The sequence below is a fragment of the Cebidichthys violaceus genome, unplaced genomic scaffold (assembly GCF_023349555.1).
Source record: "Cebidichthys violaceus isolate CVI_PGR_0920_01 unplaced genomic scaffold, fCebVio1.0.p SCAF_5, whole genome shotgun sequence".
NCBI lineage: Eukaryota > Metazoa > Chordata > Actinopteri > Perciformes > Stichaeidae > Cebidichthys > Cebidichthys violaceus.
Genome location: NW_027176705.1, coordinates 12,277,988 through 12,293,079, shown reverse-complemented (window position 1 = coordinate 12,293,079; position 15,092 = coordinate 12,277,988). Strand labels below are relative to the sequence as shown.

Sequence of the window (15,092 nt, the reverse complement as noted above, 5' to 3'; positions counted from 1 at the left end):
GATGGCTAATAACATCTCATGAGTAACAGTTTTCCAGCACATGGTTTCAAGGCATTACTTAAAAAAGGATCAATAATACTTGTCCAGCCTGTTGCTAGTACTGCGTGGTGTCCATACAGCAAAGAAAGTTTAATTTTTCCAGTTGACCCTGGCTGCCAACCATGCATGCATGTTGTAATTTTTCATAAAAGAGAAATATGAAGTGAATATTGAATTTATTGAAAAAATCCATACCTGCACTCCGTAGCAGTGAGTGAAGGGAGCAGAACCCTCCATCGTTCACACACACTGCTCCACTCTCACTTGCCTCCACCAGTTTATGTTTTTAAGAAAGATGGAGTGACGGACTAACAAAGGGGGAAAGAGAAGAGGGAAGAAATAAAGGGAAGAGGCCACACTTGGACAAAAAAAAAAAAGAAATAGGAACGGGTGGTCAAAAGACAAATGATGAGTCGACAGGAAGAGCAAACGAGGAGAGAGGGCGAAAGATAGAGCGGATAGTCAGACAATCACAGCATTTTTCACTTACCACCATTAGTGTATGCTATAGACCTGCTCTAATGTGGATCTCATGCATCACAAAGCCTGCTCTGTGATTGGTTAAGGAGGCAGGCCTCAGCTTGAGATCTACCATTAGCTAATTATCTCATAAACTCAGCTAGTTGACCAGGAAATGCAGTCAGCCATTTAGAGAAGAGAGCAGCTTGATGTGCCTCTTTTTAAACTGTGTAGATGAACTGTGAGTTGAGTAAGAACACATTACAGTATAATTCATTATCGCAGTCTCTTATTTAATATTACTTTATTATTATCTAACCCTGTGTTCTACTAAATATTTATAAACACAGATTAGTTTTGCCAGATACTGCTCTCTGGATTGTGTTTGCTTGTAACAAGTGCTAACAATTACAATTGTTACAATTACAATTACAATTCTATAGATTTGTTTTATTTATTAATAGATTCATATTTATAAATTAGTGCTGGGCAACTTAACACGTTATTATTGTGTTAACGCATTAATTAACTGGGTAATCATAATTACCTCAGAGTTACAGTGCATAATATTGATGAACAGTGGGAGCTGCATTCACATGCTCTGACTGTAATGAAAACATAAGACAGACATTTTGCTGAAACGTGCGCGAACATTTTATTCATGTTGCACAGCAGTGGAACGTTTCAAATAAAGTCAGCACACTTTATTTTGTTGTTCATATCGCAGTACTTTTAAAATAAAAGTGTGCAATACACTACATTTGAATTAATTATTGAACTGTGCAAAACAATGTGATTAATCGATTACAAATTGTAATCATCTATTAGTATTATAAATATATAAAATGTAAGTATCACAATATCCTAAAGCCTGAGTTGACATGTTTTGTCCAACTAACAATCCAAAACATACATTTATGTAGTTTACTGTAATCGAAGTACAGTGAAAACCAACAAATAGTCAGATTTACAAAGCCAGTACCAGCCAGTCAATTTTTGCTTTAAAAAAATCACAATTTATTATCAAAATTGTTTCTATTATATAATGTTCTACTAATGGATTAATAGAAAAATCATCTCAGGTCTTCTCGCACATTTTTTTTTCCAAACCTAAAAATGTGATGAGTCCCAGGAGAACCGTGAGGTCAGATGGAGATAACACAGGACCTGAAAACCACAGGCCGGGATTGGTGACCTGTCCTTGTGATGTTCGGTTAAGACTGCTAAAACAATTTATTTAGGAATGTGGTATTGATAATGACAAGGACAATTTAAAGAAAAAAAACACGTGGTGTGTTTTCTAGTGTAGTGAAGGTCCCGAAAAAGAAGGAAAATGATTTACCTCCTGAACCAAGCCAAAACAAAATAATAATTTGCAAATTATATTCAACAGCTCTGGGCAGCACAACAATTGTATTCTCATATATATATATATACATACTCTGTCGGATTAGGGGAGCTTGTATATACAGTGCAGCATAGCAGAGAGATTTTAATTTGTGTTTGTGGTGTGTATGTTTGCATAAAAATATACACACGCTGAGGTTTCTCCCCTCAGCCATCCCTCATGACGCTGACCTTCAAAAGCAAATCGGACAAGGGAAGGAAGGGGAATCGATTGTACATTTCATTCACACACACGCATGCACACACATTAATCAAAAAGCAAGTGAGCCCAATATGTGCACAAGTAGCCCTGCGGTGCATGCCATCATTCATTTTGTGCACATGCATAATCAAACATGAAAATTCACAAACGGGTTGCGCCCTTTACACCTCGTCTGCACTCACATGTTATACACAAACACACACGAGGAAGACACAGGGCCGTGAAATGCCGCATGAGATGCAATGACTTTAGAGAGGAGCTGATTAGCCGTTTCTGTAAACAGACATTGATGCTCAGGGTGAAGCTGTGTGTCTCAACAGCCCTTCATACACACACCTGCGCACATGCGCGAACAAAAACACACATTATTGCTTCCGCATTCATTTTTGGCCCTTGTTGACAAGGCTCCTGTAAAGCATGCTATTGTGGCTATTTGAAGCCTCTGTGAGAGCTGTTGCTAATTAGTTATAAAGACTTGCTTCACTCTTAAGTCTCTAAAGCTAACACATGTAATCATCCAACACGTACAACCTGTGATCTCACAGCAGGCAGGTTAATAAACGTGAAGTTGAAATGCCACCTGTGTCATTTTAAAAGTGATACTGTAACTGATAATAATGGAAAATGTAATTCTCTCTTGTGGCGAATGAAGATAGGAGAGAAAGATCCAATGAGAATTTTTTGTAATTTACTCTCTTTTTCTAAATTATTTAGACAACGAGGATCCTTTTTACATTGGTGTAGAGATAATTTAAGTTGTATAGTAAAGAAATGAACATTCTTCAAGTGTGTGAGTGTGTGTGTGAGTGTGTGTGTGTGTGTGTGCGTGTGTGTGTGTGTGTGTGTGTGTGTGTGTGTGTGTGTGTGTGTGTGAGTGCCGTGGTGTGTTTTATAATTAATGACTAACATCTGAAGGAACAGGCAACCACACAAACCTGGACATTTCGTTGTGGAATCCTTTCAAAGGGTTTTCTTTTTTTTTTCTTTTTTCTTCTCTTTCTTTCACCCAGACCTGCCTTTCTTGTGTGCGGCCCCTCTCTGTGCCCCACATCCCCCTTCTGCCCCCATTACAGAGAGCTGGGGCCTGGGCATTGGCCTTGAACTCTGACCCTGCCTGTAATCAGTCATATCCCTTGGTCCTTCCCTCCTCTCAGGCCACAGACAGCTCATTGCTCCTCCCCTCCCCCCTCCCCACCTCTTCCTCCTGTTCACTCTTTGTCCCCATATTTTTTTCCCCTCGCGCTCTTGCTGGATCTGGAATGGCCACGCTGGCTTTTGATGGGGTGCTGCTCAGAGACAACGAAGAGTAAACACAGCTGAACAACAGACCCAAAGCCTCACTGTCAACCACTCCCCTGGCCCACGACCTTATCCATCAATCTGTGAAATGAACTTAAACTGATGAGTAAATGATGGTGTCAACCTGTCAGGACAAGACAGCTTGGCTTTGGAGCTCATGTAAGACAAGCAAACTGCCCAAATTCAGGCCAAATACCTCAAAATTCTTCACTCTCACTCAGACTTTCCATCCTTCTTTTTTCCTAACACATTGTGTGGGTCTTTGATGGCCTCGCTCTGCTGTTGCATGGTAATGTATTCTAAAAGTAAATGTTCAAACTATTCAATCGAAAAAGTCTTTAAAGTAAGGTTAAGAGAGAGGTCCGTTGAACTGCGTGTCTTTTTGTGACCTCTCTAGAAATACAATGCTTGTTCAGACAAATAACTTTATAACTACAATATTTTACTTTGCAGAATACATTTTTTTTCATTTGATAAAGTATTGACAATCCAAAGGATTTTCCTGAACAAATGTATGCTTTGTTTCTGTCCATCTTTCATTAATTCAACATAATTGTGATGCAATCTAAAACAAATTATTCGAAACAATATCCATCAGGTCTTCCCTGAGAAATATCCTGGTACAGGAAGAAATGTGGTTTACATTTCCAGCTTCTGCAGCAGAGTGGAAAAAAGTAACACCTACTTCAAACAGAGACACTCTGCTCCTCATTTGACCAATTATTTCTAGAAAGTGTCCAAAAACACCAAAGTATCTGCTCACCAAATGAGACCAAAGTAATACCAAAACACAGAATTAACACTATCAATCTCAAAATGTTTCATATATTTGGATACTTTAAATTTTAGAGTATCCGAATTGAACATTTTAGAGTCTAAAATGTTCAAACCACTAAAGCTTTTATCCTGGAATTTGGAAAGGAAGTTTTGTCAGTAGGTGTAGAATTTCATAAGTTCAGCAGGATCAGTTTGCGTGTAAGTACCTAGGCATGGATACGTGTGTGTGCTCATGCATGTGTATGTGGGTAAACATACATGCGGTTGGATGCTACTGTGCCTTCGGAAACAAGCAACGTCTTGTGAAATTTCCCTGCATTCCCCTCACACACTCAGGAAGCCCATCCAGGCCCGGTGGCATCGGGGTAGTGCATCCCTGGGGACCTCTTTGCTGCGTCTGTGGCGTCTGGTCAGGGCTGCCTGTCGGCAAACACTCCATCGCTGATATGAAAGGCTGTCAGAAATGTGATGGTTGAGTAGCGAGCTGAGGGCTGGCGACTGCTGCCACCTCCGGGGTCAGAGGTAAGATTGGCTCGGAGAAGGTAAAATACAGAGGGCCTCTTTGACCTGGTTATTATCCAGATTGAAGCCACCTGGCAGACCAGAGAGAATAATAACTCTTTAACCTCGCAGCCTATTCTGACCCAGATTAGAGAAGTACAGTAATTGTATCCCAGTACATCAATTTTGAAAAGGAAATGGAATGATTCACTTCTCCATCCTGCCCGCTGACCCAAAAGAGCACCCCCCCTATTCTTACAAATCCATCCTCACAAACCACGCTGAGGCTTGTATGACTTCAGCGCTGTCTGTCCAGAGCTGAAAGGCCACTTTCCTCATGTCCCATTTCACAGGTCCAGAAGGTCGCCAGTGACAGACCACATACACACCGCACACGGCTGACATGTTGTTCTTTCTATGAATGGCATACTTTTCCTTATGGGATGGTCCCGACATTTCGCAATACATTTTGATTTAGGATCCAACCTGTCAATCAAATAAAGATGACAATCAGATCGACAGGTTTCTACAAACTGCAAGTGACAGATTAGGCGGGATGTTGCAGGATATGTTGAACTCCTGTGGCATTCAATTCTTGTTTCAACTTACAGTAAAGCATGAGAACCAGAGGCCAGAGGGGTTTTTTCCCTTTAGTAGAAAGATGCTTCTGATCTGTTGAAATGCCATGACCTAGGGCTGGAAGTAAAGAAAAGGAACAAAGCTACAATTTAAGCCCTTCCACATTCCTACGGTATTCATTATATGCGTGTTTCCACTATTCTCCCACACATATTATACATTAAATACAGAAAAAATGGCGTTGGTATGAATATGGCATGGAGAAATGTTTTGTCATTTCCACTGCATGTTAAATGTTTTATTTTTCCTTTTGCCTTAGGACAAATAAGAGTGGATTATGCATGTCTAATAACACCTACTCAACATGCACACACATACACACACAATGCTTATATTTATTCTATAACAGAAGACAGGTCAGGAGGGAGGGAAGAAGAAGCAGAGATGCAGTAGATAGACAAAGAGCATTGGTGGTATGATAGTGAGGAGCGATAATTGAAATAAAGACTATAGAGTGAAGGCATTGAGTGTGGGAGGTTGTGTGTGTGTGTGTGTGTGTGTGTGTGTGTGTGTGTGTGTGTGTGTGTGTGTGTCTGTCTGTGTGTGTGTCTGTCTATAGGTATGGGGATGAGGTAAGTACATATGTATGGGTGGACTGCGAGGGACAGATGAAAGGTTTCACTGATGCAGGCAAATTACATTTTTTTTAAATAATGAAATAGATGTATCCTCCAACAAGAGCTCCAGCAAAAGACGATTCAATTTGAAAGTGAGCACTTTGCATGAGTGAGGATCTTTTGTACATACTGCTGCTGTCTGTAGTGTGTGATGTGTGGCTTTATCTTTTACTTACTCAAACACACACATCTGAACTCAGAACCTTATTCAAGTACAGGTAATTCATTTCTGGGTGAAGGGAAAAAACCTAAACAATACAATTTGAAGCTCTACTAACAGTAGATAAAATAGTTATTTTCATCAAAGAGGAAACATTTTTGGTGTCTGTCAGTAGAATATTTCAAAAACTAGTAAAACACATTTTGACAAATTTCTGATGAGAATAATGTCACTATGTGATCATTTATAAAGCACACAAACCTTGTATCTCCTGAAACTTGAGACATATAGTTGTATTTATCCTGAATTCTAGAGAAATCTAATGGTATAGGGTATTTCCACCTACAAATTTCCAGTTTTGCATTTTTCCACTTAGCATATGACCATTTTTCGAAAGTTTAGCTTCATATTTAAACTCATATACACCAAAGTAGGTACATAACACATTTGAATGAGTGTGAAAACAGTTACTCATTTTCATTAGGTTTTTTTTTCTATAATTGGTTTCAAAATGATGGAGAGTGGCCTATTTGACATGAACTACCATAACTTGAACATTGAAATTGTAATCTTTTTTGTTTATTTTGGAGCAGATATAGTTCCAGATTACAAATTGTTCTGCTCTGTGACATGTTGTTGTTGTTGTTGTTGTTGTTGCTGCTGTTATTGTTATTGTACAATCTTGGTGCTCAGTTCAGTCACTTTGCAGTCAGATGCACAAAATAAAAAAACACAAGTACGAAACAAAAACAGCAACAACAGTACAAAACAAAAGTAACACAAATGATTTGATGAATAATTTCTGTCATATGCATTGAATGTGTCGTAAGTCTGTTATGTTGTTCATTCTGTACACATGACATCTATTGCACATCTGTCCACCCTGATAGAGGGATCCCTCCTTTGTTGCTCTCCCTAAGGTTTCTTCCTTTTTTTCTTTTTTCCTGTACTGATGTGAGGGTTCTAAGAAGAGGATGCTGTATGTGTACAGATGGTAAAGCCCTCTGAGGCAAATTTGTGATTTTTGATTTTGGGCTAAACTAAATAAATTTGAATTGAAATGTTTACTGTAATACTATATACAGAACACAATAATACAATACTATAAGACATACACTTCTAAGTTATACTTTGGTGCTGGTAAGCATGAAGTGCTTTATAGTTGAAATAGAATCTGAAACAATTATCATTATTTAGCTTTGCAACAATAATGTAACATTGTGACACACTGAGTACTTCTTACTACTACTTTGGGAAGTGAAAAATTGAATGACGAGTACTTTCAATAAAGAACTATTCAACCTATTCGACCTTTTGGATTTGTACTTTAGATTTCTCACATACAGTCTTATACAGTCAACTCATGTTTCATATATACTGTATATATGTCCGAGAAACTAAACTTCACAATTTCCTTTCTTTCTTTCTTTCTTTCTTTCTTTCTTTCTTTCTTGCACCTCTCCTCTCCTGCTCCTCTCACAGCACACTGACGATATATGGTATTAGCCAGGATGACGAGGCTATCTACCAGTGTATCGCTGAGAACAGCGCTGGCTCCACACAGGCCAGTGCTCGCCTCACCGTGCTCTGGGCTGATGGACTGCCCGGTGAGCCCACCCATGTGCAGGCCGAGGCCCTCTCACCCACCAACATCCAGGTGTCCTGGAAGGAGCCTGTTCAAAACACCCAGGACATCATCGGTTATGTGCTCCACATTCGCAGGACTTCAGGTGGGTTGCACTCAAGATCTACGTAGTTATATGCACTAGATTACATAAAAATAAGTCACCATACAATTCGACTATGTCAAAAAGCTGATGAAGATAGATGGCAGTGACATTGACAGCGAGGGCCCCAATTCACAGAAAATAATTTGCGAGCACTGCTTACATACAGATCACAAATGGTGCCAGCATCCCTTTTCACAAAGGATTGTCACCTCTTTCATGCTTAGTGTGGTGTTTCTTGTGATCAATTGAAGTGGTCGAAATGACCCCCAAGTAAATGATCAAATTTTGCAAGTCGCATTTTGCATCTTGCAAATTTGGTGAAACGGGCCACAGACAAATATACACACACCTGTTGACAGCCTCTGTTGCAGATTATAGAAACTATGATAAATGCACCTTTTATAGTGTTTCCCATCACATTTGCATGACTTTCATTTGGCAGATGCTTTTGTCCAAAGCTACTTACAGTATTGGGAAAAAGCAGAAGGTAAATGCATTCCTCCCAACAAACAACTTAATGTGTGTGTTTAGTGCAAGAGTGTAAGTCCCCCCCACTCCACTATACAGACGGCTATAATAAGGACTTAAAAAACAAAATTTTACCTTGAGATCCATATGTGTATACTATTGATACGATGCTCCCTGTGTGTGTCCATACATGCACATGTGCATACTTGTTTAGGCTCATGCAGTATTTTTGTTTACGGTTTTGGGCAAGTGTATGGATGTGTGTGTGATTGTGTTTTTGTGTGTGGCGAGGGTCTCGTAGCACCAGCTGCTGTTCCTCAGTAGTTCTATCAGATGGATAATTAAGGGCCCCGGGGGCCAACCAATAGGATCTGCTGTAATTACCCCTCCAAGATGGTATGGCCCAACGGGTTGAGGGCTGGAGGTGGATATTGGTTATGGTTGGTTGTCTCCGGATTGAGAGCGATAAAAATGCTTTAACACGTCCTTTCCAACTCCCCCTATTTACTACCTTCATCTCCTCACTCCACCCCTGCAATTCAGCCAACCATCACCATTTAGTTCTAACTAGATTAGCTCTTCCCTAACAGAGCTCCTCTGATAAAACCAGTGAAATGGGCAATAATCATAAAATAGTGACAGAAACAGATTGTATTTATTGTTTCCTCTCTTGATCCCATAGTCCATCACTTTAATGCTCCTGCTTTTCTTTCCCTGTTAATTTCATTCTAAATCCTCCTTTACCTCCTCCATGTTTCCTCCTTCTTCAGACCCAGCAGAAATGGAGTATGAGGAGGCCGTCAGTAAGGTGACGCTGCAGCAAGTCATCAGGGACCTGGAGCCCTCCACCAGTTACACCTTCTACGTCAAGGCCTACACATCCCACGGGGCCAGCAAACCATCGGACAGTGTCACCGAGAGCACTCATGGGGAGGGTGAGCTGGAAGCACGACAACACACAAACACATTTTTCACCAATAATAGACATAGATTGAAAGGTTTGCAGTGGAGCTTTGCAGTGCTCGCTGAGAGTGAAACCATGCAAGATATTTACTGCACATGAGGTGTCATAACTCAAGCTGCAAAATAAAAGCTGTGAGTGCTGCTACTATCATATTGTTATACAGCTTTGGTTGACAGTCTGTATTTTATGTTGCAGTGCCAGCACCTCCTTCCCTCTACACCAAGGTGGTGAACGGCAGTGTTATACAAGTAAGGTGGGAACCTTCCTCCAAGATGGGCCAACATCAAGGCTTCAGACTGTATTACAGAAGAGCCCACTCACCCCTGTCCACTGGTCCCATCACATTCCCTCGCAACGTCACCCAGTACAACATCACTGAGCTGGGTGAGACGTGTAGTTTTTTAGGACTACAACTTATTGTGTCATAGCTTTTTTGAACTGAGTGAGCTGTTTCTATAATCTTAATTGTCGTTATTGATAATGTGATCTGGGCTTGTAAACATGCATCTCACAATTTCTCTGTAGAACTGTGCTGAAGATTGAACTAGGACTAAAAACACACTCCGACCTCAAGAGGGCTGTGCTTCATTCATTATCTTACCATCTTTTTCTGTCTTTTTGTCCAGATCCTACACTGGTCTATGAGATAAAGCTTCTCGCATTCAACGAACATGGAGATGGCAACGCCACCCTGCGATTGGTTTCACTCCGGGAGGCGGTGGAGAAATCTGGTGATTGTCTGACAAAACCAAATAGAGCCACACACAGCTACACACTGTCCCACAACACCACCAGTGCATCTAAGTTTAATGTACCTCACTGGGTCACATGTGTCATCCTTTCCAGCTGACAATCATAGTCACACACATACACAGCTCCCTGACATAGTGTTGGAGTTTGATTCATCACAAAAAGCCCGCACTGTCAAATATATTACATTTCTAAGCACACATCTATGAAATCCACATATTAGAACTAGTGTTAATATAGTATGATTTGAGTGATTTAACATATAACCTGTTTGACTCAATGTATAATTAAAGTCCTGCGTGGGAATGTTTGGGACTTTCTAGAACACCATTAGAAAGATGAAACCTGGGTGTGACTAAAATAAAAGCTTCTGCTCTCCAACAGTTTGAACAAACTGTTGTGGTGGTTTGACTGTGAGGTTTTCTGTATCTTCTCAGTGTTGGACGCCCCGTGCGACTGTGTGAAAGATGAACAGAGCAAAACATCCACTACAGGCATCATAATCGGCATTCACATCGGAGTCACCTGCATCATCTTCTGTGTGCTCTTCCTCGTCTTCAGCTACCGCGGCAGGTCAGTACCAACATGATGTGTAAACGCCCAACAGCAACAAAAGGTCCCAATGGAATAACTTGCCAATAATTTTTGTTGAAGGTAATTGTCATGTGGTTATCATGTGTGTGCAGCTGACAAGAGTTTTATGTGTGTGTGTTCATGTAATCCCCAGGTTAATGATGTGTAAGACGGTTCAGGCCACCCCCCAGGCGGGGCACAGCGCAGTGTTGGAATCCTCTTCCTCTTCCCAGGGGGCCTCTGGGCTGAACGAGGCTGCCAGGAGAAAGATGGAGGTCAATGGCAGTGCAGCGAGGACGAAAGTGGCCGACAGCAACGAGCTGGAGAGACTTTTCACTCAACCTACACAAGATACATGCATGGTGAGTCCTGATCATAAGAAATTAAGTTAACTGGAATCCTTTATGTGTTAACTGTGACATGTTTTAACACAAATTGTTATAGATAAAGATATTTTAAAGGGAAAAAAGGTTTATTTCAGCTTGGGTTGTATTTATTGATTAACATATAATTGTTGTCTTCAGCTGTCTCCGGGAAAATTACAACCCAAACTTTCTGTTGTAAATATCCACCTCAGCTTACAGCATAATTTCCTTTTCTTTTTTTTTCTTGTTGAGAGTTTATTAATAACATCACAGATGAACACACTTTGAATTTTGACTCCAAATGAAGTGCTCTCTAGTCTGAGTTTTTGAAAAGGTATGATCATCTGATCACGTAGCAATGTTGCTACGTTCTGACGTTATTTTTGTGAATGCAGTGTTATTGTAACCGATAGAATTGAGGCCTGGACCTGCAAAAATACAACCCATGCTATAATATAAGTGTATTTTATAAAAGTGTTAAATACTTTAATTCTCACTCCTACCAAATTTATTTTCAATAAGCATAAAAAACAGCTCAACAAACGTACATATTCCATCAGAAAAACTAACAGTGCGAATGAGAAGATGAAAACTGAGTTTTGCAGCAGTGAAAATATCAGGCTTTATATATTTAAATTTTAAAAAAAAACTTAATCTACTTTCTGATTTGTTTTTTTTCCTGCCTTGCTTTCTTTGAATGCAGCTTCTAAATGTCTCTCTTTCTTTTAGCCATTATAACCCAAACAATTGGGCAAAAACGGAGAAAGGAAATTATTCACAAGATAACAGTACAGTAGAAAACAAGAATACAATAAACAGGATAAAATATGTTCAACATAATGTAAAGGTCTGAGCTGCAGCTACAGTTTATAATGCCTACATAATAGTCTTATAAAAGCACTAAAAAAACTACGTAGAGGAAAAGCAGTAACTCAGAGAATAAACAAAAGCCCTAACTGCACTAACATTGTTCTTCACAAAACAAAGAAGCGGGGCATCCTGCTGGCTGGGAATCCTGCCATGTACAACGGCAGATTTCTGGTCAGGGACCTTTGTTGTATGTCATATGTTCCTATCTATCTCTGTAGGCCAAAATGTCCAATGAATGATTTAAATGTACTCTATGTAACCCTATTTAATTATGCATGTGCTTTCAGTCTGACTCCTACGTGCTGAATGACACCCAGCTGTCTACGATACCGCTGGACAAGTTTTCGGTGGAGCGAGAGACGCAGTTCCAGGAACCTCCTACAGCTGGAGCGGGTCAGCAGGACCAAGGCTAATCGTGTATGAAGGCCAATTCACTCGACACTGTCCACAGTGTCCACTTAGACTCTTCACTCACTCAGGTTGAAAAGTGTTTCCTTTCAAAGTAGTTTTTCCTTTTGTGCAAAGATTTTTTATTGGTAAGTTAAGAAGTTCTAGAGAATCTAGGACTGTATATCGGAGTGTTTTTGGCTTGAGGTCTGGGAGAGCTCTCTTCTGACGGCCAGGCAGGCCAGTTTTTTTTTTTTTTTTTATACAATTTTGTTAATGTTCTGGTGTTGGGCAGCACACAGAATAGATTCCCCAGAATGTCCTTCTTATACAATGATGAATTTATTTTTAAGTTTATAGAGATATATATATATATATATATACTTATATATCTTTATCACTTATATGTCATAGTGGTTATAAGTTATTGGTCTTATCTCTACTTTTCTGTGGATGTCAAAGACTCCTGCTGCCTGTTCTCACCTACCAATGATTCTACCGTCTCGCTCACAGAAGACCTCAGCCTTTGTCCAGGGATTCGATGTGTTCTGTCTCAGGACTTTGTTTCAGTGATATCAACATTTTTTATGAGTTCTCGGCCTTCATACAGGCACTAGACTTGGCTGTTTCAACCTTACGATTCAACAAAAACCTACCTCAGCCGGAATGAATGTCTTGCGGGAAGCTTTTAGGGACTTTACCTTCCCCTGTGCTCACAATTACTTTACATGCGGAGGAACTGATTGGTTTGAAAATTACAAGATCAGGTGCCGCACTACCTCAGATGTCAGGAATCGTCTCTCTTCTTCTTCTTCTTCTTCTCGTCGAAGCAAAACGAACAAAAAACGAGTATCCAACATAAAGCACTTCCAAATGCTGATGTTAATGTTCTACCTCAAAATAACAATGTTATTGTTGTCGCTGTTGTTGTTGTTGTTGTTTGTCTGTTTATTGCATAATGAAAAACCCTCTTTTCCCCCCTCTGTGAAATCCTGGCTTCCCTCCGTTGATGAATATGATGTTTGTAGATACAATGTCAGTACCTCATGCAAGTTGACAGACTGATAACACGTTGCATGAATTACAGTATGTTAGGAGGATGAATTATGCTGTTCCATTGTAAGCCTTTTTTTTAAATACAAAAGATCCTTACCTTATTTTTTCCTTCAGTTAAATGAATAGAGCGTTAGAGATACACTGCATTTCTAATGATATTTTCAGGACTATTTATCGCTCAATGACACGTGATACATTATGTTCAATTGGACAAGAGGAAATCAAAATGAACTATTATTGAATTTTATGTATATTTGTGTGTGCAGATATGTTTTATTGATTGAAGGGATGTTTTCATACATATGTGATGTTTGTAAAAAACTGAAGAAAATTAAGCACAAATCTTATCAAAATGTCCCAAGTGTAATGACTTAAAGGAATAGTTTGAAATTTTGGGACGTACCCTTTTTTGACTATTTAGCTGACAGATGATACCAATCTTGTGTCTCTGTGTTATCTATAAAACTACATTATAACTGGTAGGCAGTAAGCCTAGCTTAGCATGTTCAGCACAGCACATAACTTCCCCTAAATTAAACAAATGAGTCATTGCATATGTAAGTAGTGAGCTATAGAGGTGCTGGTATTGTGAACTTTGGCAAGCTGTTTCTCCACACTTTCTGATGCTACAGTCAGCAGACAGTTGGCCTAGCTTAGCATAAAAACTGGGAACAGTGGTGTTGATGTTCTCAAAAAACAAGACAGCGTGTTTCTGTTCAACTATGCCTTTGATTTAAATTGACTGCAGTGTATTTCTAACCTCATTCTGGATGTTATGTTTTGCTACAGTGCTCTTAGTGATTTTGATTTCACATCACATTACCTGCCTCTTTTATAAAACAAAGTAGTAGCCTTTCAGACGTACGGTGCCCAGGAGACATTACAGTTGCTGATCATGGTTGACTATTGTTAGTCTCTTCCCAAAACCACAACTGCTGCTCAGCCTTCTCCCTCCTGTCAACACTGACTAGTTAAAGTGCTTCAGGAACACCGTGTTTATTATGTCAGACAGAGAGCTGGCTGAGGGAGATAGACGGCGTTGGGTGGCTCTACTATCACAGGGCTTCTCTCTCTAGCTCTCTGCTCTGTGTTGTCACAGACTGTACAGGACTTGCTCTGATGAATTATGGTTACCTACCTCAACCCTGTTTTCAACCTTGATCTCAGGTCTTAATGAAGGAAACATACAGAGTATGAACAATGGAGTAGAGGGATACACCCACATATCTAAATGTATATATTGCAATTGCCGCTACATGCTGGACAGACAGTAAGGGACAGTTCACGACAATGGAGGGAGAACTTTTTAGGATCTTTATCTCATGCACTAACTATTAAAAGGGTTCAAGTTCATACTTAGTTTTTACTGGATGTGAATGTGTAACTTTGGTTATCATATGTTTCTTTTTCATATCACAAGCTTTTAACTTTATTTTTTTCTCACTGGTGTTTGACTTTATATCCTCTGTTCCATGCATAAGTAAAGAAACGGAAAGTGGGTGGCAGTAACAACTCTTAATATGCAAACAATTTATTGATTAGCCTTTCTGTCTCCCAAACCTGAGTGTGAATCGTGGTTACCTCAACTATGCTGCATTCATGTGACGTCGTTCAAAGTGTTTTTATGAGCAGAGTGGGGAAAAAACCCTTGTTGAAATATTAAGTTAAAATTTCTGACAGGTCTGGCATCTTCCACTTAGCAAAAACAAGACAGAAGAATCAACAAACTAGAGCTTTTACTTTTTCAAAAAATCAAGTTCAAATAAATTAGAAATATGTTTTATAGTTTACTTTATTCCATCCCTTCGCTACACCTCTGCTGCTTCACT

The 15,092-nt window shown here is 39.7% G+C and overlaps 1 protein-coding gene across 1 annotated transcript in view; it reads left to right on the top strand.

Moving 5' to 3' along the window:
* Nucleotides 1-12,233, top strand: part of igdcc3 (immunoglobulin superfamily, DCC subclass, member 3) — a 52,818-nt gene extending 40,585 nt beyond the window's left edge. The window contains exons 8-14 of the mRNA XM_068730832.1: nucleotides 7,583-7,830; nucleotides 9,069-9,233; nucleotides 9,458-9,646; nucleotides 9,889-9,993; nucleotides 10,450-10,585; nucleotides 10,740-10,947; nucleotides 12,108-12,233. Coding sequence (XP_068586933.1) covers nucleotides 7,583-7,830; nucleotides 9,069-9,233; nucleotides 9,458-9,646; nucleotides 9,889-9,993; nucleotides 10,450-10,585; nucleotides 10,740-10,947; nucleotides 12,108-12,233 — 1,177 coding nt within the window. The remainder of the gene's footprint in view (nucleotides 1-7,582; nucleotides 7,831-9,068; nucleotides 9,234-9,457; nucleotides 9,647-9,888; nucleotides 9,994-10,449; nucleotides 10,586-10,739; nucleotides 10,948-12,107) is intronic.
* The last annotated feature ends 2,859 nt before the right edge of the window (nucleotides 12,234-15,092 follow it).